The following is a 23,741-nucleotide window of genomic DNA, read 5'->3' as shown; positions in this document are numbered from 1 at the left end:
TCGTACATATAAGAACTACATGTAAGTTACCCTTTTGGATTGCCGCTAAAATGAATGTTTGCTCGTGTTGCTGCTATAGTTTCCTTTGTCATTGCTAAGTTAAGCTGAGTTAAATTGCATTCTGTTACAATGGTGAATCAACGATGTATTGTGCCCCTGTTTGTTAACGCTTTGTTTTGTTGAGAAACAGAAAAAAGATAAACGAATAAATAAATAAACAATGAGAGTAACTCAACACTGAGTGGCTTTAGTATAAATATTATAATAATTTATTCTCGGAACATTTTACAACAAATACAACAATTGAATGTATATGCTATCCATTTTTCGTGACCATGGAAACACTGTCACGTGACTATGGTAACCGTTGTCTGTGGCTCACATTAATTCATCTTTCAAATTCACACCAAATAAAATGAATCATACAGTAACTCATATAGATTGTAGATAATAAGTTATAGATATATCTATGACCTTTTTCATGAACACATTCATACATGTATTTTACACACCCTATTACACGCACAAACACACACACACACATATACATACACACTCCTACGTGCACACCCTAGCTTTCCGTGCCAGAACACATACATTGTATTCGTACAACTTGAAAGCGCAATCATCGGCTGTAGTGAATCTATGCCGGGTTGAGTTATCCCAGTAATGCAATTACTAGCTTCATATACTGTCAACTTTCATATTTTAGTGGTTGCGTTGGGCAAAATCACCAATGCGCTAATGTATTGAAATTCGAAAAGCTCTACAATTTGAGTGCGCTAAAAATGTCAGACAGAAATAAGCGAATCCTTGTACAATAAAAAAAACACCTACTTAGCTCGAGGGAAAAATCTTGTGATCAGCATTAAACACTGTATTTGACAAATAAATGAAATGAATCAACAAATCAATTGTAGATATATAAATAAATGACGTGAGCTTGAATAAATACAAATTGAGCGTATTACATATTCTATGACACACAGGCGTACGTAATAACAGTAACTGTGTCTTCTTTATACAAGCATCCAATCACATTCATCCATTTACAGCAACAACACATTCTTAAGCCACACAGAATTCTGGGTAAATCATCACCACCGCCCTCTAGTGATAGAAATCGTACCGCTACACACTTTTAAACGCGTGGCACATCCTCCTTTAGCCGTCACATAATGTATGACGTCATTAAACCAAGCGCACAAATAACATGAAATAAATCCTAGTACTCCAAACCATTTTTCGCTTCCGAATGAATAAACTTATCACGAATTTCAAATATTTAATTATTCAGAAAACAAGATAGTGTGGCTTGTTTTGTCCCGATTTCTGCTTAATCCGTTACGGGACACGACTTGGTTAATGACCAAGATATCTAGAAAGTTCCATAATACATTTAATAAACAGTTCTATGATAACTAAACTTAAGTGATCATTCCTGATATAAGTTCTTAAGATATGCGTGGTTTGGATTTTTCGAAATATCTTATGAGATAATAGCGATGCTCCAACTGTAATTATTCCGATCATGATTAAAGCTCATCTTTCTTTGCTAGAATGTTTTTAATACCAGGAATCTTGCCAAGCTCTTTTTCGCTGAGAAGTCCATCGCGATCTTTGTCGCCTGCCTGGAAAGCCATTTGTACAATTTTTCCGATCATAAAGTCGTCCTGTGGAATGGGGAACTCGTTGGTTTTAGCGGCAGCCTTCAGTTGATCCTCAAACTGAAACAAAAATATATTACTAAAAGCTAGGTAAGTCCTCAAAATCTACAACAAGATAATACCGAGGTGTCAACGAAACCGTCATTCGAAGTCAAAATCAATAAGACCAGCTGTTCCAGAAGGGTAGGTGTTTTCTGCTTTATCGGCGACACCCGTCATTTAAACCCTGGTCAAATCAAAGTAATGTCATGTCCTCAAAGTAAGAGATGAGGGAATGACAAAGAAACGACAAAGCATACTAATGAGCATGGCCAATCACATGACTAATTGCATACTTAATGGACAGCGTGTTTCGTAGTCCTATAGGATATTGTTTGTGTATACTTAATATCTTTTCGAGGCTAGTTTTGATAAACATCAAATTTAAAAAAAGTGCAATTTATGCTAGTTTTGCTTTTGATTACGCAAAATGAAAAATTGTAAATAGGTGTGGAATTATAAGGGGAATTTTTGACAACACTCACCTCAACTGTGTCAATGAAGCCGTCCATGTCTAGATCAAGTCTCCGGAAGGCGTCAGACAGACCAATCCCGCCTTTAATGTCAAAGAGTTCCACCTCGAATATCACCGTTGACTTTGCAGGCACATCACCTAAATGTAAGCAAGTCCCGGTTAAATTGTGTATGATAATTTAAAATCAATTAAAGTTTCGCCTGGTGAAATGTATACACTTTCGTCTCTTGGGCCAACTTTCTGCGTGTTCAAACAACATTTTCGTTGCTGGCATGCACAGATTTATTGGCATGTTATACATAAAAATGACAATGAATTCTTAAAAACAAATCCTGACCATTATGAAAGTTCTTGTATTTTCTGTAATGTTTTGTCTCATGACAATATACTGGAATGTATAAATCTACAATATTGAAAATCTCAAAAGCTGCTTAAGTTGACCTTACCTCGAGCCTGTGAGCCGTATGCGAACCTTGGTGGGACGGTGAGTCTGCGTTTCTCTCCGATACACATATCTACGAGGCCTATATCCCATCCCTTAATGATTGTCTTACTTCCAAGCTGGACAAACATCGGGTTGGCGCCATTAGAACGGCTGTGAAGGGAAAACACACATTAGCTGAGAATGAGTGAAATGTGTACACAGAGTAAAAGATATGTCTTTTCAGAACGCGTTCATTATATACATTGTAGGAATTACACAATCACGTTAGTTCGTTTTCTGACGTAGTGTATACCGGTATGGTATTATAAACCCCCAAAGATAAGACTAAATGACACATATTCCTACGTTCTCATTGGTTGTATCATAATCAGGTGAAGGTCGATGATTTGTAATATTTACTAAGTTTTACTATTTATAGAACCAGCAGGTTAATCCTAAAATGTCATTTCAATTATGACGTCACAAATTCTCCCTGACAAATGCAGTCCTTTCATCCTTACAAATTTTTACACCTTCCATCTTGTTTGATGATTCATAGTCCAGTATAAAATATACGGGCATTGTCCAGTATAAGATATACGGGCATAGTCCAGTATAAATATACCGGCATAGTCCAGTATAAAATATACGGGCATTGTCCAGTATAAGCTATACGGGCATAGTCCAGTATAAATATAACGGCATAGTCCAGTATAAAATATACGGGCATTGTCCAGTATAAAATATACGGGCATAGTCCAGCATAGTCCAGTATAAAACAAACAAAATAATCGAAGTGTGCACCAAGCCTGGTGGTACCCAATTTATTTCAAAAACACTCCAGGGAAGAATTTCGGACTAGCTCTGCCCAATAATATTTTGTAAAGGAGATAGTTATTTCTGACTGTACGGCCTCCAGCAAAATCAACAAATGTTCTCCCTGTCATATCCCTTGAAAATTTAATTTTATTTATAAGACATCTCCTAATGATGCTCCTCAGGTACCCCTGTCGGTACATTAGGAATGTATAGTTTAATTTATAACACACAATTCAAAGAATGATTTTACCTGGAGTCGAATGGAGTACCGTCCTGTAAGAATCCGTCATAGTGAACTTTCAGAACATCTTTGGCTTTGGATTTCCGGGTACAGTCTGCTTCTGTTGGAGCAACTAGCACTTCAATTTCCACTTCCGGCAAATCACCTCGTTTGTTGCCTTCATCTTCTGCCAGAGCAATTGCTGTTACTACTACAATAATGAGAGCAGCTAAAAGTTTCCTTAACGCCATCATTTTGTGTTCACAGTTCGAGTATCGAAACGAAACTGACCCTTTTCCTGATGTCCAGTCCGAAAAAAATGATTGATTGATTGATAGGTTTTCCGTCCGCTTCACTACCGAGTAGTTCGGTTATCCAGCAGACGATAATCCGAAACAGCCGACCAGCTCCTTTTGTAGTGTTTGAGTCGACTGTCTCACTTCATTGATTTTTCGGTACACGTATCTGTCCTGTCAATCATATCCTGGTAGTACCCCGGGTGTTCCGATTTCGGTGATCCGTGCCCCCCGGGCCAACGTAGAGCAGGACGTTCCGATATGTATAGCGGTGTGCATGTACGTGTATGGAGAATTATACCGGACTCGTACTTCCGTGTGTATCGGCTCCCTAGGGCAATAATATCTTTTTATTTCAATGAAGTGTTACCGTTAAAACGTAGGTAAATTGAAAGTGTATTTTAAAAAGTCTGTTTTTGTCTTCCCTTTTAACACTTTATTATCAAAACTACACTTTCTTATCCCGTAATGTATCAAATCAATCAAATCAAATCAAATATTTTTATTCCTCTGTTAAGAGATTTACAAAAAGAAAGAGTTATTTACATCAAATTAATTTGAACGTGTTGAGTCTATACCATTATTTTGATACAGTTCTTCCTCGAATGCATGAGTAAAATCATTTTACTTTTGTTGGTACACTGGTACAGAATATATTAAAAGTCAGGGTGGATTATCATTTGATAAGAACACATGGACAGCACTTCTGATAAATTTGCCACTGTCCAAGAGGAATTCCTGGTATTCCTCTTTTACTTTCTAGTTTTTCTGCTGGAACATGTTTCCCGAGAAGAGTCCTTAGGAAGTCTTCGTACTGCAGATTGTCTAAGTAGACAAATACTGGTATGCCATATTTATCTATAATCAGTGTCATGTAAACGTCACGAAGGTCAGCTGTAATGTATACAGATATATTTTAATATTAACAGAATAACTTTTGACGAGAGTTTGCAGTTTATGATGTTCATATAGGAGATAGGTATTTAGGATGGATTGGTAATTAATAACCATTTTCTGGAAAATATCTTTGACTTTAAACAGACGTTATTTGTGTAACCATTTCAGCTACGTACCGATGTTAAATAAAACTTAAGGTTGTATGCTACCTTACAACTATTACACATGGTTAGTGTACGAGTTATTTTCCTTACGTTGCTTTAATCAAATAAACATTATATCTCATAATCTAGAATCTACCCGAGAGTTTTCAATTCTTGCATTTTGTGTATCTTTGATTGGTTGCAGGATTTATCTAATAACTTCCAATTATTACTCGCAGAGCATACTTTGCCGGCTTCTCAGGGCAGAAATACTTTGAAATGAAATTCTTCTGAGAACATCGATAGCACTTTAACATGAATTTATCACGTCTGTGCTGTAAAGTCATGTTCCGTTACTACACGATCTCGATATGAACATTATAGGAACATGTAATGGCTCTTGTAGTTATCACATGTTGTTCCAAGCACTCCGCTCGTAAACAAACAAATTGTTTACTCAACAGGACTTTACTGAATTCAGTCATTTCTATCACTACTACAGCCAAGTCTTCTATCCCTAGCTATCCAGTGAGTAAGGTGGGGTTTAATTGTTACTGTTTCTGATTTATTTTAAACACGTGTGCGTTAATTATGCACTTTAGATCATTGTTTAAGGGCAACACGGTGACGTTTTATTGCTGCAGACAGGGTCGATCCGCAAAATTATTCGGACAAGAAAATACTACCCACTGTTACACTATGCAAAACGTATAGATGCACATGTCAGTTGCCACATCAGTATCAAATTTCAAATAAACACATCGAAATCAACATGGTTTTACTTGTGTGAGAAGTGAGAAATGAGTATGTAGATTGGTAGCAGTGTTTTATTAAATCGTTCATTGTCCGTCGTCAACATTTTTTCCGGCGATATTTCCATTCTGATTCCCCGTATTTCTTATCCTCTATATACAGATCAGAGAAACTATGAAATTAAATTACAAACAACTTGCATTCGGAGCAACTCGTGTCTTTACGTTTCTTCTGGAAATATATATGCTGGGATTCTTGTTACGCTTCTTTGTTATAGTTGTGTTCGGCTCCAAATGGGAAAGTGATCACAGAAATCAATCAACACAGATCCCGGTATAGGTACATCTTATCAATCCACACAGATCCCGGTATAGGTACATCTTATCAATCAACACAGATCCCGGTATAGGTACATCTTATCAATTGTTAAAAAGAAACTCAAAAACATGTCTTTCAGGTATTTTATAACTTTTAATGTCACCTATAAGCATAACGCCATTTTCCCTCCCTGAAACCTTTCATAATCAAATGAAAAGTAGCAATTATATTTCTCTGTTTCTATGTTCGTTCAGATATGGACACAATTATTTTCTTGTTTCCAAAACTTTTTTCGAATCAAGAAATTAATTTCCGTAAGTAATGTTTATCTCATTGAGAACATGGACATTGCGTAGTTACATTATACGTAGTACCGTTTGGTGTAACGTAAATAACAATAGTTATCATATAGAGTCAATAACAACACAACTCCGGTCTCAGTCACCCGGATCTTTATTTCATGCAGAGAAACTTGTTGGAGATAACACATGACAGTATTACGTCACAGTATTACGTCACAGTATCAGATATAGAAGTGAGCGTGATTTCTATTGTTGACTTACATCTATTTTTCTCAGAGTTACCTCCCTTTTATAGTGATCCCGGGACAAATGGATATTATCAACATTTTCTCGTTAACATATTTTTCTTAGTGATTCCATTGGCTGATAGCCCAATCAATCATTTTGCAGACTTTTCTATATTTATATATATATGTAAAACCAAAAGTAGAAATTACAATTCGTGTTTACATACAAACCTTGTATCGCTATTAAAGATGTTCAACTATTGGGCCTCCGAACATTATTTAAAGGATTTTATTGGTCAAAGCGTTCATAAGTACTATTTGTATTACTATTTTTTCTTGAATTATAATCTTCGCGCAAAGATCGCCAGCACATTCCCCAAAACACCAGGCTAACGTCCATTTGTCCAATTTATCTTTGGTTAAGCATCACGGATAACTCCGAGAGAAAAAGAATGCAACAGAAGTTGTGATGAAATTAATATAGCATTAATAATTGAGATTCGGTTATAGAAAATAATGCTAAGTCGTAACTTGGAAATCATCCAAAAATAATGAAAAAATATCTGTTCATCAAAGTTATTGACATAATGATTATACATATCTCTGGTACTTATTTTACTACACATGTATAGTCTAGAAATGCTCGGAAATAAGGCATTTCAGAGGACATCTTAAGCAATTCATCATGTGAAAGGGGGAGGGACGTTTTTCAAAATAGCGATTTCCATGAAAAGTAAAACAAAACAAAAATGCGAACGGACAACCATTTTTGTGAAACGAGTTATGATTTATATACTAGAAAGAAAAGCTTTCATTAACGTTTGGTGGAAAGTTTTAACCAAAAGTTGAGTTTTTCGGCCTGTTCCGGTCCGTATTTTAGCGTCTTTTCATTATAAGACTCGCGAGAACATGAACAAATCTCAACAAAGAAGTATTCAAAATTTAAAAATTAACAAAAGAATTTTTTTAGAAAGGGAACTTTGTAGAAGAGATATTAGTTATATGTCGTGCGTATTAATTTGTACCATAACTCTCAATCTTAATTACTTCATTTGTGTCGATGACAATAAGAAATATACAATGAGTGTATTGTATATTAATTTGATCAGATATATGATACACATCTTCTTTTGTTCATCTGTAATCATATCTCAAAAAAAGAAATCTTTTCGATTGGTATTTCCCATGCGAAGGTCGGTAACTAATGGGTTTCATTTTCCATTGTAGGCAAATATGAATATGATTTAAGATTTCTATAACGAACATAATGTACATTTCAAAATCGACCATTTTAAGTGGTACTTGTCATTTTCAGATATTAAATAAAAAACAAAAATATAAAATATCATGAATATTTTTGAAAAAACGTTATCTGAGATACCCCGCTCGGAAAGCGTGTTGAACATTTACAAAGATCTACTCAGTCAGATAGATCATGTAGTTATTATCCTATTCACTCAAAAAACAATCTCAATTAACAAGGTTCTTAATTGCTGCTTCATTATGACTTTCATGATTCTAAATGATTCTTAGTTAAAAAAGAGAATTTCATAAAAAGAATTTAAAACCTTTTCAATCGCGGTTGAGTTGAGCTTTCGCTCAGCAATTAGTTTCTTTTGAAATATCGAATTCACTTTCATAATTTAATGTCATAGATACTAAGTAGCCAAGCCTATAATTCCTCATTTTTTGGTTTACTTTTGGCTTTTTTAGCCTCTTCAGCCTTTTCCGCTTCTTTCTCTCTGTATTCATTCATTCTCTTCTGGATGGCCTCTTCATGTTCAGGATTCTCTTTACTGACCAATGGGGAGTCGAGATATTCTTCAAGGTCAAGGCGACCATCGCCGTCCTTGTCGGCCAGACGGAAAGCCTCCACAATGACCACTTCCATTTCTTCAAGTGTCGAAATCAATGGAAACATTTCAAGGCCCTGTGCTGCTATCGCCATGAACTGAAAATAGGATGTCATACTTTAATTTGTTCTATATACACAACACATATCATTCCCATTTACAAAGCGTGAAACTACATGGTACATTACGTGCTTGCTCTCCAAACATGATAACAAATGTATATCACGATGTACTTAAATGGCATCTACCCAAAGCTTGCTGTGACGTCATATGATTGACGTAACACAAATAAGGATGTTATTTCCTTATTTGTGTCCCCTGATACATTATGTTTTGTGACGTCATACATTAGCGCTTATAGTTGAACCCTCTTACGTTAACCATATCAAGATGGCATCTCTTAAAGAAGTGTAACCCATACCATATCTAATAGTCATAGTCCGGCTACTGATCTAACTACTACCGACGATGTCCCTTATTACTGTCATGACTCACGAGGTTAAATTCCACTATACGTATATGATGTAATCACAAAACATGCCCATTCGGTTGAATGTGTTGAAACTGTCATTCTTCTTATTGTTTTTGACCGCGGAGCCGTCACATCGGACTACCCTATGGAACTTACTAAATAAAGTATCTGGTAAAGCTAAATCTAATAAATCTGACATACCAATAAATGAACTTTGTGAGTATTTCAAAAAGCTGAACAATTCAACTGATGACCGGGATGATGATAACATATATATTCCCGAACAAGAAAATAATACTTTTTACCAAATACTAGACGAGGTTATACATGCGGTAAAAAAATTAAAACATTACAAAGCATGTGGAAATGATGTCATTTTAAATGAGCATATCAAGAGTACATTAACTAACTTTATGCCGTTATATACAATGTTATTTAACAGTATACTAAATACTGGATTAGTCCCAGACTCTTGGACAGTTGGAATAATTAAGCCTATTTATAAAAATAAAGGAGAAACTTGCGACCCGGACAACCATAGAGCTATAACTCTAGTGTCTTGCTTGGGGAAAGTGTTTACTCATATCACCAATAATAGATTAACTAAACTAGCTGATGAAATTAACCTAATTTCTCCCTCTCAGGCAGGGTTTAGAAAAGGTTACTCGACGACTCAAAATATTTTTATATTACACTCATTAATAAACACGTATTTTGCCCAAGGTAAAAAGGCTGTACTGTACATTTGCTGATTTTCGAAAAGCGTTCGACACAGTTTGGCGAGCGGGATTATGGCAAAAGATGTTAAAAAGTAACATAAATGGAAAAGTGTTTAAGGTTATCAAAAACTTATATATTTTAATACAAAGTCATGTGTTAAACACGGAAATGAAATTTCGGAATTTTTCGTTTGCAATGTCGGATTAAAACAGGGGGAAAATTTATCCCAATTTTTGTTTTCCCTATATCTGGATGATCTTGACAATTTTCAAACCATAATGATGTTGCGTATCAATGATGTAGAAACACTCCGCCAAATTAACATTTGAATGTATCTTAAACTATTTGTAATACTGTATGCGGATGTTACTGTGCTAATGGCTGAGACACCCGAGGGGTTACAACATGCATATGCCCTGAGTGTGTTTTAAAACTATTGTAGAAGTTGGAAGTTGACTATTAATGTACAGAAAACGAAAGTCGTCATCTTCGAAAAAAGAAAACGTAGACAACAATATGTGTTTAAATTGAATGAAGAAAATTTAGAAGTCCAAAATTCTTATTCATATCTGGGCATATTATTTAATAGCAATGGTACATTTAGTAAAGCAAAAACAAAATTAACTGAACAAGCTAAAAAGACACTATAGGCATTGTGCAAGAAAGTAAGAAATATTCCATTGTCTGTTGATTTGCAACTTAAGTTATTTGATTCTCTTGTTTCACCGATCCTATTGTATGCTTGTGAGATATAGGGATTCGAAAACACTATTACCATAGAAAGAATGCATTTGTAATTTTGTAAAAGAGTCATGAATGTGAAAAAATCTACTCCGAATTACATGATTTATGGAGAAACCGGGAGATATCCTCTGGAAGTAGAAATCAAGACAAGAATGATTATGTTCTGGTTTAAGTTGTTAACTGGCGGGAGCAAGATATCTAGTCTGATATACAAAATGACATATATTTTACAATCAAATGAACAAATGCATTTTAAATGGAATAATTACATAAAAGATATATTAAACAAGTTAGGTTTTAGCAATTTGTGGTTTTTCAAAATATATGTAATTAAAATAGAAATCATTTCAAAGCTGTAGTTAAACAGCGGTTAAAAGATCAATTGATACAGAAATGGTTCCAAGAGATAGAAAACTCTTCTCGTGGTAATTTCTACTCCATATCTAAGACAATCATTCAGTATGAATCATATCCGACAAAATTTAATGAAAAAGATAGAAAAATTATTTGTAAATTCCGAACGTCTAATCTAAATTTCCCAATAGAGACTGGATGCTGGAATACAACTCCAAAATCGATAGAATATGTCCTTTATGTCAAACAGGTATAGGTGATGAACCACATTATTTGTTTAAATGCCAAAATTCTTATATATCATCAATAAGAAAATTATATATCCATAATGATTACACTACAAACCCAAGCAATTTTAAGCTAAAAGGAATGATTTATATTTGTAATTTAAATGTTTTACCTAAAATAAGTCGTTTTCTAGAGAAAACAATGAAGGCTTCAGGTGACATAAGATAAATGCAGTGCTATTATTCTGTAGTATTATATATTTACATGTTGTATACACAATCTGTACTCACATTGCTATGTAATTGAAATGTATTAATATGTTGACCTCTTGTAACACACCTCGTGTGTCATGAGTGTAAAAATAAAACTTGAAACTTGACTACTGGAATGACATTTATAAATGTGTTGGGACTACTTTTAGGAGCGTATATGTAAATCATGTTCATTTCACGTCTCGTTGTGTGGTACTTGGCCTGTAACGCTCTGGTCGTCTGGGAAGTCTAAATGTTACTCGAAGGCTCGTTCCAGTAAAGGTTAACAATATAAAAAAAATTGTTGAAGCATATAATAAAACAGATAAGGGCTTTTGTGCTGGTGCATATTTTGTGATATGAATCTGAAAAAATGATATTGACCTCGGCTTCGCCTCGGTTAATATCGATTTTTCAGGTTCATATCACATCATATTCACGGGCACAAATGTCCATAATTGTATGATATTGTATGGATATTCTTTATCTCCGTACAACCTTTGATAAATACATTAATCGCTTATCCGTGCGGGTTAGTTATGGACAATACCTGCTTTTACATATGGAATGAAGTTAAGAGCAATTTTATGATGCCTTTAGGATGTCGGTAATGTTATCAAAAATAACCCATATAAGAATGGGTGGTGCTTTAGTACAAATAATGCCGTTAATTGATCCTATGTTGAAAATATATCTGTACCGTGTGACTAAACATAGCTCTCGTCAGATAGAGTTGTTTAATTACCTGTGCCACCGACAGTGTTCCTGATTTGTCATTGTTTAATAAATTAAACACCATCACGTGATCGGGACTATCTTGGATATCTTGTAGTTCCACGACAAACTCTAGAGTAGAGTTGGCCGATACCTGTACACCTGAAATCAACAATAGTAAAACAGTATTTATTAATTAAGAGCTCTAGTTGTTCTTAAATGCTGGTCTTTCACTGAGTAGGCTTTGAGAGCTATTTGAATAACAATAATTGCGCTGTGCGGCAATTCATATTCTATCATGACCTTGTTTTGGAAACGCTTTTCGTTATTTAAGACGCAATAACAGTACATGTGCGTGCATCGCTCTTCCACAAGTCTCCTTCCTATTGCAATTAAAATCCATTCGTTCATATCAAATCGTTTCAACTTAAACCCATGCAAAAATGCCAGCCTAAAACGTCCAGAGTATGTGATATATGCTTGTTGATGAAATGAAACGTGGCATCACCTGACCATTATTTGCACGTGCAAAAACACGCCCTTATCATGTGGACGGTGTTGGTCATATTGACTTACAGGCCATAATACATGTATATATGTTGATGTTTTTCTTAATCAAAACACTAGGCAGACGACAACATTTTGACACTTTGATAGATTCCTGTCCCAAGTCAATGTACGATTACAACTGTGACTGAGGAGGTAAGATTCCAAAAAAGCTATTGAAGACGAAAATCTCCTAGCTGAGTATTTTTGTCTAAGTTACATACCGGTTTTCGCGGTGAAGGTCTGTCGATCACCGCCCCCTGGTATACGAATCTTCCTTATTTCTCCCGCACACATATCAGTCATAGCATTCTCCATTTCCGGGTCGAGCTGACCTCCCCGATATTGGAATATGTAGGGCTGCTTTTCTTTCATGCTGTAAACAGTTAGTTGCACACACTCCTTTAAAATACATTTTAATAATAACAAGCTCATGTGTAACTTTAGCAAGACTATAGTTTAGTGATGATGAATGATCTGCACTCTATTATCTGAAATAAAAACAAGTGCAATGTGTATCGGGTCCCGATAAAAAGTCCCTCAAACTGCGCCTTAAGTCGCAAGTAATGTATTGGAAAGAATTCGAAATGCCATATTCAGTTTGTACAAAATCCGACTATAAAAACTTCTATAATAATCTGGCCGGTAGATTCTGAAAATATTCAGAAAAGCGTTTGTCGGAGAAGAATAATGAGAAGGAAAAGGAGAAAGAATAGAATTAATAATAACAATAGCATAAAGCAATAGGCCCCCTACTCGTGTGTAAAAATACAGTTCATGGCAGATCCAGTGGCTGATATAGTAGACGAACACTACGTTTTTTACCAATCGACACATTTTCTTTTGGTAAATAATTCGAGAATCATCTTTCTTTTCCTGGAAATTATCTCGAAAATTATGGAAAGACGTACCATAATAAATTCCAGCAACAAGACTTAGACAAACGTCAGGAGTATAAAGTCTACGGGCATAATCAGTCACTTTGTTGGAAGAAGTAGTCCACAATTGAAAATAGTTTAAGACACGAACAGCATACTTAATGAAATAAATATTGATCCGAAGTATAAACCAATGTATTGATTCCAATGTCAGAGTTAGTATTAGTGATACAAGAACCACAGTTCGTACACGACATTGGAAGAGTATTACTTACTTTGTATCAAATATTTCCCCGGTAGAGAAAATTTTCCCTTCCATCTTCAGCAGCAAAAGGTCTCCTGTCTTTGCTTTCCGGAGACAAAATTTCGGTTTCCTTACTACTTCCATTTTCACCTCTTTAATGTCTTCTCCCAGCTCTGGTGAATCTTCAGCCTCAGTGGAAACCGGAAACAATGCGCCGAGCAACATCATAGTCAAAACAAACAAAATACAAAAAGAGAATCTTTCCATTGTTAATCAAAATAAAGCTGGTTTTATCAAATTAATCCTTATTATTTTAAATTAAATCGAAACAGGTTCTTTGGAAAGGTAAGTTTGAAGGCACATTCAAGATTTTCGCTTGGGAATGTGCTTCATTGACGTTCGGTGTTGAAATGTCTGTTCGTTTGTGGTAACACAGGATAGGTGGCTCTGTATAAACTCAATCTATCTGAGAACACGTGTAACTTAGATCAGACCTATACGTTTCCTTTACATTTAGAAGGGGGTCAATGGGGGTATTTACCAATTTAGAAAAAAAATAGTGATTTCAACAAAATTCCTTTATTGTACATTCAAATGAAAAGCGGCGTAACAGTAGAAAACAAGCTGGCAGTTTCTTTAATTCTTCTCGCCAATGAAAATGGATGATTTTATATCACAATGCTAATACTTTTCTCAACAAGGCATTTAGATATTAAACATTTACAACATTACCTGATGCGATCTTGTTCTGGTAATTATGGTAGTTATGAATTGATGGTGTCCTAAAAAAAGACCAATAATGCATTTTTTTTTCGGATAAGACAACTTAATTAATTTTTAGAGGAACAAACTTTTGGCGGGAATCGTGATTTTTTTTTGATATATTATGCATTTAACATATACTTAATTTTAGTTATACATTTTGTGGGTTATATTTTAACTTGTGGAATATATATTTCATGATTCCCTGTAGGTGCCCATCATCACTGTTTACTTTTACAAACATCCATAACCAATCGATCATACAGTCAACAACCGGACGGGACGATTTGTGGTTTTTGTACCTGAGTATCTAGGTACATCCATACACACCATTAGTGTCACTTACCGGGCACATCTTACAAATCTACTGTCCATCAACGCGGACAAATATTATACAGTGAGGGCAAAACTATTTAATCAAAAATAATCAAACAATAACAGAAAAGGTCAGGTTGACGCGCCATTGTTGTCATCTGCTTCGAATTCCGTCATTCGGATTTCAGTTGCCGTGGCTCCTGCCCAGTTTTTCTAGAGGGGTTCCTAATAAGGGAAATATGATCGTGTGAGGGGATATGATGTGTGATTGCCTCGTCAATATCATAACGGAGACACGATAGTCTAGTGGCAGGACGCTGGGTTCGTGACGGAATGGTTGCGGGTTCGAGTCACGTCATGGCACTATGTTTTATCCTTGAACAAGATACTTTATTCCGCTTGTTCCAGTCTACTCAGCTGTAAATGAGTACGTGGTTGGGCAGTACTAGAATTGTTGAATGCTAGCTGTGAGCGCCGAAATGGCAGCACTGGCTGTATGCTCCCCAGGGAGTTGCGAGATGTTGTCTGGTTGCAAAGCCCCTGTAACCACTGATAATAATTGGGGAACCGCCTCGAGACGACCTACGAACTAGGTTGTGATAAAGCGGTATATAGGAACCTCGAATTATTCTTATTATCATCATTCATTCAGACACGCTGTTATAAGGGAGAGGTATATTAGTAGCTTCTTGGAATAAAAATATCGATTGACTTGTAAGAAAACAAACAAACCAAATAAAATAAATCGTAAAACGTGATTAAAATCACATGTGTATATGGGACTACCTTGCTACAGTTCGGGGTGGGGTATGGGTTGAGGTGAGGATTAGGAGGAATTTCTTCCGTTCTCTATTTGTACGGATACTGAAGAAACCACCTGTGATATTCAACTCGTTTTAATATATACTTTTTGTCACTTTCCCTCTAGCCTCCTCTTTAAGTTATGTGAGAACTCTTTCGTCGCCTCTAGACATGGTTAGCATATTGTCAGATTATTTTGGCCAGGTGAGGTTAAATCGTACCCTTGTCAGGTTAATATTTTAGTTGGGTAGCACTTTCAGGTCACGAGCCCTTAGTGGTTTCGTCAGCTCTAGACTTTCCATATGATCAAAGCTGTTAGGACGACGTAAGACCATAATCAAAGACATACGTTCCTTATTAGACCTAATATCAATAACATGTTTGGTACACCCCCGGCATGACGATCGATTCCAGGAAAGGTTATCATATACATATATTATAATTGTTTCTGGTAATTTACACTTTAAAATTTATTGATCTTGGAAAATTGGTTTTCTTAAGAGTAAAGGACAAACTGTGCAGTGTAAAGCAATGTTTGGTAGCTTTTTAGACTAAAGTTAAATATATTTTCATCAAAATCGGCATTATATAAACTTTCTTTAGTTTACAATTATTAAACAAGTTTTTAAAATTATACTAATCAATCTTGTTAACCCGGATGCTAGTGGGCGGGGGTCTTAATATGGGAGGAAACCGGAGTACCCGGAGAAAACCCAAACCACCCCAAAATCGGCAAAATCGGCATTGCTGGTTTCATTTGAATTCTTTATAAAATAATAGTAAATCATGCACATAAAGTATAAACAATACTGGAGCAAGCCTCGAACCTTGAGCTAATCCAGATTCCGTTTAAAAGATACTCTTCCACATTTAAATTCCTGTTTCTTCAAACTTTACTGAGAAGCACACCACAGAATGTACCATGTTAATGATACAGTGATACTTCTTAACGAGGATAAGCAATTTACAAATTATCGAATGACCTAAGAATGACCTAGGAACCAGAAACAATATGTATATTGTGAGTACACAATATACATGTAGCTAAGTAGATTTTTGTTAAAGTCATCATTTTCTTCGCTTCACGTTGGCGTAACTTGTGTTAGGGGTGTTAGCGGCCTTATTTGATTATTTTCCAACATTTTCGATCTCGAGTTGTTTATCATTATTATATACAAACACGTATTGATTATATCTATTCTACCAAATGTAATGAGCGTCTTTTTTCTACTTCAGTGTCCATAAGTCTATGATGAACAAGGTGACCAAGATAATATAATTATTTGAATTACAGTCTTTTCTTTTGCGTGCGCTAGCATTTTTCACGTGATGCCTACAACAATAAACACTGACGTCATGCTTTATACCAGATGCTTATTTCAATCAATCCAAACCAGCAATATATCGACATCGTTCGTCAATGCATGAAATTAACATGACGAAATCTAACAACCATTTTTCCCAGTTAACTTCGCGGTAAGTCTCACCATGTTCTGACAGTGATTTTAAGTAGATCTATAGAAATTAACTTGTCCGTTAACAGATAGTTAACCATAATTAAATACATGTACAAAATTAAATGCCTGTAACTACAGGTACATGTAGCTCACTCGACATCTTTTCGGGGGAGGGTTTGGAAGAACGTTTGTCTGCTGTCCAATGTTCAAAGGTTACTAACCAACGTGGTACAATTAGGTATGGAGATCTACCTACACTGTCGTTGGTTTTTGTTTGTTTTTATGTTGCTTGTCTAGTTTTAAAATATTCAAACTTCAAATACTTTTCTGTACATGTATATGGGCCATTTCTATAAAAAGGACTTCAAGACACATACTGTAATAGTGACAGGTTATAATATATTTCTCTCTGGTACCCTTTACCTAAAAGGTGATAAGGTTTGCACAAATTCACGTTTAAATTTAAAACGATATAAAATGTAACTGGCTGTATGTGTAAATCGTTTATTGCAATGTGCTACCTCTTGATTCCAAAGTCTGCCATATGCACTTAACATGTGTACATAGTATTTGAAATCATGGCCATTTTTTAAGTTTACATATAACTATTCACTCATTATTTGTTTTCTAATTTTCTCGACATAAACCATGTCTCCTTTAGTCTGGAGTTTCGATGATGCTTACTTTTTGAAATTCCAACCCGATATATTTCTGTGTGAAAATTATATAACAAATAACAATGCTGACAAATTTAAAATTCATGTTTTCCTTAAATTTCTTCAAACAATTATTGCAATTTAATAACAAATTTACTTTTAACATCGCTTTAAATAAGTGTGAAAATAAATTTCAAATTTCACATGTATGATATATCTTTATAACTGATTCAATTATACATTAATAATCATTAATATCACTATTTATTTTCTACATGATGCTATCGAAACAGATCACATAACTCGACTTTGGGTTTATACACGTGTCGCTGTCCGATACATACACGATGTATACCCGTCGACGCTGTGTTCCGCCTTCCGGCGCTTTACTCCCTGAAGGTAAAATGTGACACCACGATATACGGCGTATACGTATAGTTCAAAAGATGGCGAGACGCAGGAAGTAGAAGGGACTCTGTTACTCTCAGCGCTGTTCCTTTAAGGATAACATGACGTCATAAATTATGCAAATTTAGCTCTGCGGACACACCTATATTTCTTGTTCGGACGTGTGCATTCGTGTAATATACCGACGAATACGTGCCGAGTGGTATCTGAGCCCTATACGTTATTATAACCGGGTCAAATGGACAAAATTCACCAACGGTTTGGTTTACACTCCATCATGCCATAATCTTCTAGGAAATATTGATTTGATTTTTTGTAACACCTTTATTGTTTATTCACTTTTTAATATTATAACAAACCAGGAGGTTTCAAGATGAATGCCGGTAAATTATTGATATTATTGATTTTTATTATGGTACTTGTGTGGTACACTGCCATTTGGACAATAGTCATCAAAAGAGTCAAAGCAGACACCGAGCTTTCTGACTTAACCATGGAAACAGTTCAAAATGGAGGCGATTGTTTGCGAAAATCTCAGGCAGACGACAGGCTTTTAGTGCACTACGTCATCAAAATCCACGGAACTGACAACGTTATTGAGTCAAGGTTTGTATTTCGTGTTTTATTAATTTTTTGTTATTTACTTATTTTCTTCTTTGTACTTATATTAAATCCAAAATTTTCATTATGGTAGATTACATTTTGCGTTCGAACAAATAACGATTTTGGAGAATGTAGTCTCCGGTAACGTCAATATCAATTTTCATAAATTGATAAAAACCAATATGAAAGTTTTCGGAAATTATCGAAACAATCATTATAGTTTTTAATTGAAACTAATAATAAAAAAATGAGCGTCAATATTTCGAAAAAAAATAATATTTTGTCTGTATCTTATTTACACAAAATCACTAATTCTAGATAACTTTTGATATTTTGCAACACAAGTTATAATATTGTGACACTTGTACCTGCCGATCGTTGCGCAACGGTAACAGTGACAAGCACATTCTCAAAATGTAATCTTGAATTTCAATTTGATAAATGCGTCTCTGCTACAAATGTTCTCTACATATGCCCCATTTTGATAAAAGAATAGAAAAGTGTTGTATAGACAGACAATATGAGGCAGACCAGCTCAGATTTGATGTAAATAATAAGCGTGTCAATCACTTCCGCACCAACTGCGCAGCACCGGAAGAACTTTTACAGAACTTTTAAATAATTTGACTTTTTTAATTATTACTCCAGGACAAATGAAGATTCGCCGTATATCGTGCACCTTGGCCAGTTCGTCGACATCCCGACCCTGGAGCGAGGCTTGTTTGATATGTGTGAACAGGAGTCAAGGTCAATGGTTGTACCTCCGTTGCTAGGATACGGCGTTAAAGATAGCCAGACTAAACAGGGTACGTACATGTATAGAGGGTAATACAGGAGTCGACTTGAGAATAAGATCTACTTTAATGTGACATGGGACGTGATATATCGGTCCAATAACACTGATTGAAGGAACTGATGTTTTCTGTTCCACTGCAGGCAAAGACTAAAACATTAACACTGTATATTTTTACTGTATCACGTTGACCAGGGTTCTGTATTTGACTAGGGTTCTGTATTTGACCAGGGTTATGTCGTTGACCGGGGTTATGTCATTAACCAGGGTTCTGTCGTTGACCAGGGTTCTGTCATTGACCAGGGTTATGTCGTTGACCTGTTTTCTGTAGTTGACCAGGGTTCTGTATTTGACCAGGGTTCTGTCATTGACCAGGGTTCTGTCGTTGACCAGTGTTCTGTCATTGACCAGGCTTCTGTAATTGACCAGGGATCTGTCGTTGACCAAGTAGCTCAGTTTGTTGGAACGACAGTACGAATGTAATGAAATGGTGTACGGGTTCGAATTCTGGCTTCTTTGCATTCCTACACTCAGAACACTGTTGCAATTTTTTATCATATTATAATTTTTCATCGAAGTTCCGCAAGGTTTTAGTCATGCCGGAAGAGGATTTTCTTTGATCAATGTCCGCCTCAATCTTCGTCAGCCCGTTTCCCTTTTCCCCTAACATTTATATCATATATATACCTCAATATGTCGTCACACTTCGTTATAAGTTTACAAGTCTGTAAATAACAAGTTACCAGTGTGGCAAGGTCCAGATGTAGTTAAATGTTAATAAAAGGAAATGTAAAAAAACTACCTCCCCTGTTGGCCTTTTTAAAATGACATTCGGATGTTATTGGGAACAAGTGTATGTAACTACGGATGACGTAACCTCTAATGACATAAAAACTGACCAATAGTTATATGACTTTTACAGGGAATTTGGTACCCGGTAATTCTACACTACAATATGACGTCACACTGGTCAAGATATTTTCGAAAGAAGAAAGTAAAACCAATAAGGACACAATAAACGAGGTAAAACCTACAGAGGGACAAGAAGGAACGGAAAGAGGGGTGGAGTCTGCAGGTGCCAGTGAAACAGCGGACCAAACAACGGACCCCACGGAAGACACAACACCGAGCGAGGAGGATGCCGTCAAGGCGAAAGACAAAAAAATTGTTGAAAATGTAAGTTGAACTGATTTAAATCTATTCTTTTTCAATGCAACTTAGACACAATTTATACTTATTTTTAATTTTTAATTTAACTCTGTTTAATAAATATTAATACTAAAAACGAACTGTCGATGACTTAATCTTCGTGGATACTTGGGTTAGATTATCAGGTGTTCATCCAATTTCTCTACCGCGAACATTTAAGCTGTGTTTTTACTATGCCGAGAAAAAAATTACGACATATTGAGTATTTAAATTGGCGGTATTATTTGTCATTTGAATACGATTTATTTTAACTTTTAAGCTGAAAATGTTCTTCAGTATGTAATTCAACACTTCTCATAAACAAGTTTAGCGGAATATAGTCTTCAATACATCAAATAATTGTAATAATAATTGTTTTAGATCATGGAAGATGCTATGAATGCGGTCTTCCCAGACCAGAAAGATTCTGGAGGGCTGGCTGGCATGATAGGAGGAATGCTGGGAGGCGGCGGGGGCGGCGGGGGTATGGCAGGGCTGGTGGGTCAGCTCGCAGGGGCAATGGGTAAGGGAGGGGCAGACGGTGGGGGCGAGGGTATGGCTGGGCTGATGGGTCAGCTCGCAGGAGCAATGGGTAAGGGAGGGACAGACGGTGGGGGCGAGGGTATGGCTGGGTTGGTTAGCAAATTAGCAGGGGCAATGGGCGGGGAAGGAACAGGAGCAGAGGGAATGGAAGGATTAATGGGCCAGCTCGCTGGAGCTATTGGTAAAGGAGGGGAAGGGGGCATGGAGGGTTTAATGGGTAAGCTCAGTGGTCTGATGGGGGGAGGAGATGGGGGTAAGGGTGGCATGGAAGGCTTAATGGGCCTAATGGGACAACTAGGGGGTGAAAACGGCTTACCGCTAGGAAAAATCAACGACGCTATCTCTAACATGATGAAAAAACAAAAAGAAAGACGAAATAGAAGGAAAACAGAGCTGTGAAAATAAAGCATATTAATAAAATTTAAGATATCAGTTAAATGATAAATATTTTGATGCCAAGCTTCCACAAAGAAATACCGTTTTTATACGAATGATAAATTATATACTTCTAAATGGTACTGACCAACTTCAACAATTTGAAAATAAAAATATACTATTGTAACTGTTGTTTCATTTCGGTGTTATGTATCTTATTTGTGTGACGGCTGGAATTTCACATTTATTATTTATTAGATAGCTTTTATTACGTGCACTCTAAATATCGGGAACCGACTTTAAGGTACTTATGAGGGAGAACTTCCATATGCGTTTCACTTATATGTCGGTCTTTATGTTAATATATTTTCGCGTTAAAGTTCAATTAGGGATTGATGCTAAAGGCTAAATTACGCAAAGATATACAGATAATTCCCATTATTAGTAATATCAAATAAACATAAACTTTACCGAATTTATAACAATTATGAAACAAGTTAGTTNCTGGAGAACCGGGAACCAACGTCGTCGGGCAGGTGACCCCAATACCTTGGTACGTCCGATCGGGGAATCGAACCCCGGCCGCCTTGGTGAATGACAAGTGCCGCCTGCTATATATATTAGTAATATAGAGTAAGTTTACAAGTTGGTTTATAAAAATCAGTTGGCGATAAGCTGAGTATTTTGCTGAAAGATATGTTCGTCATTGTCGGTGACTCTCCGTGTTGAGATGTAAGGTACTATGTTATTTATTGTTACTATCATAAAGAAATGTATGAGTTTAGTGTATATGTTTGCCATTTAAATCATGTTTAATAAATATGTAAAATATTAAATCAATGTTGGCGTTTTGTAATGATGAATGGAGGAGATGTTTGCTTTGAATTTATCCCGCTTTATCCCTTCAACCCCGCCCCTTATTTCTCCAATCACAGTATTACTTATCACACCGTGTCTATCGTCAGTATGGATATACATCTACAAATTGTCATAGTCTTGTTTGATGTTACTTTTGATACTTAAAAGTACAGCTGGTTGTTGTACACCACTGGATGTCGATATACACAGGGGTCGGCATGGACAGTTTTCATTATATGCAATTCATTAATTATGTGTTGAAGAGCTCATTGACATGTACAGTCATCGATATGTGTCTATTTATAAAATATACCTCAGCCAGTTTTCCTCCCATAATGCAGTCAATTTATACTCCTTACCCCAACAACCCTTTCTTTTAACCTATTTGCACCTCTTTCTCTCCTTCCTCCCCATCCTCTTCTCTTCCATAAAATAATGTACAACCCATCTTATCTATATATATATATATAGAATAAAAACAAATTTTTCAGATCGTCCGCATTATATATATATAATAAAAAGGGATTAAATGTCCATGTGAAGGAAGTAAATATAGAAAAATCAGATTAACGACCGACTAAAAAAAACTAAAAATCAAAATATTAAAACCAAGTCTCAACAGGCCACAGTAAAATTTTACGCCAAATTGTCCACCAATCTTGTGTACTTCGTGACGTCACGTTACTATTGTAGTGTGATGACATGTAATTGTGACGTCACGACGTTGTTCTTTTGAATAAACCTGAAGAGCCCTGTGAAGGGTGAAAGCAGCTAGTTTTTTAGTCGGTCGTTAATCTTATTTTTTATATATATATATATATATATATAAAGAAAAAATTCTCAACAACGAGTATTTAGAACTTTCATCTCTTCTAGGAGATTCTTCAGTCTGAAAGACTATATATTGTATCTATATTTATATTAATAATGTTAGCCAGAGCCGTCCAATCGCCGTTTCACAAAAAAGGAGACGGAATAACATAAGTACTGTGTACTTGTTTTCGAATCCTATATGTAGATCATGTTTGTATTACTGGAATATTATACCAATAATAAAATAAGTTTAAACTAACACGGTGTCTATAATTGGTGATAAGTATGTGTATGTTGGCCGATATATAGGGTAAATAGGACTAAATGATCACGATAAGTTGACTTAAAGAAATAATTATTACGACATGATAAACTCGACTTAAATATCACCAGCTTTCGCCGATACTGTAACGTTAAATGCTCAAACTTCGCCTTACTTAACGAGCAAAAGAACTCTAAGGATCAAGTGCCATTGTCGCTAGGTGAGTTCTGAACAAAGGCGGCATGTGAAAAACAAATTGTTAATGTTTCAAAATAAGATATCTAAGATAAAACTGTTCATCTAAACGTTTTAAACGTAATAGA

At 35.7% G+C, this 23,741-nt stretch overlaps 3 protein-coding genes across 3 annotated transcripts; 1 reads left to right on the top strand and 2 right to left on the bottom strand.

The window, feature by feature from the left end:
• Window positions 1–244: 244 nt before the first annotated feature.
• LOC110441414 (FK506-binding protein 2-like) lies at window positions 245–4,074 on the bottom strand. Its single transcript, XM_021484534.1, has 4 exons — window positions 3,675–4,074; window positions 2,628–2,776; window positions 2,192–2,319; window positions 245–1,727 (listed from the first exon to the last, which is right to left on the bottom strand). Exons 1-4 carry the CDS (start codon window positions 3,896–3,898, stop codon window positions 1,536–1,538), a joined length of 693 nt encoding a protein of 230 aa, XP_021340209.1. The 5' UTR covers window positions 3,899–4,074; the 3' UTR covers window positions 245–1,535.
• Window positions 4,075–6,491: 2,417 nt separating this feature from the next.
• LOC110441413 (peptidyl-prolyl cis-trans isomerase FKBP14-like) lies at window positions 6,492–14,005 on the bottom strand. The gene is made up of 4 exons (XM_021484533.1): window positions 13,616–14,005; window positions 12,687–12,838; window positions 11,948–12,078; window positions 6,492–8,531 (listed from the first exon to the last, which is right to left on the bottom strand). Exons 1-4 carry the CDS (start codon window positions 13,849–13,851, stop codon window positions 8,253–8,255), a joined length of 798 nt encoding a protein of 265 aa, XP_021340208.1. The 5' UTR covers window positions 13,852–14,005; the 3' UTR covers window positions 6,492–8,252.
• Window positions 14,006–18,137: 4,132 nt separating this feature from the next.
• Window positions 18,138–21,982, top strand: LOC110441415 (homeotic protein female sterile-like). Its single transcript, XM_021484536.1, has 4 exons — window positions 18,138–18,589; window positions 19,235–19,392; window positions 20,302–20,555; window positions 20,949–21,982. Exons 1-4 carry the CDS (start codon window positions 18,357–18,359, stop codon window positions 21,507–21,509), a joined length of 1,206 nt encoding a protein of 401 aa, XP_021340211.1. The 5' UTR covers window positions 18,138–18,356; the 3' UTR covers window positions 21,510–21,982.
• Window positions 21,983–23,741: the final 1,759 nt, after the last annotated feature.

The sequence above is a fragment of the Mizuhopecten yessoensis genome, unplaced genomic scaffold (genome assembly GCF_002113885.1).
Source record: "Mizuhopecten yessoensis strain PY_sf001 unplaced genomic scaffold, ASM211388v2 scaffold715943, whole genome shotgun sequence".
Taxonomy (NCBI): Eukaryota; Metazoa; Mollusca; class Bivalvia; order Pectinida; family Pectinidae; genus Mizuhopecten; species Mizuhopecten yessoensis.
This window is presented reverse-complemented; position numbering and strand designations above follow the sequence as displayed.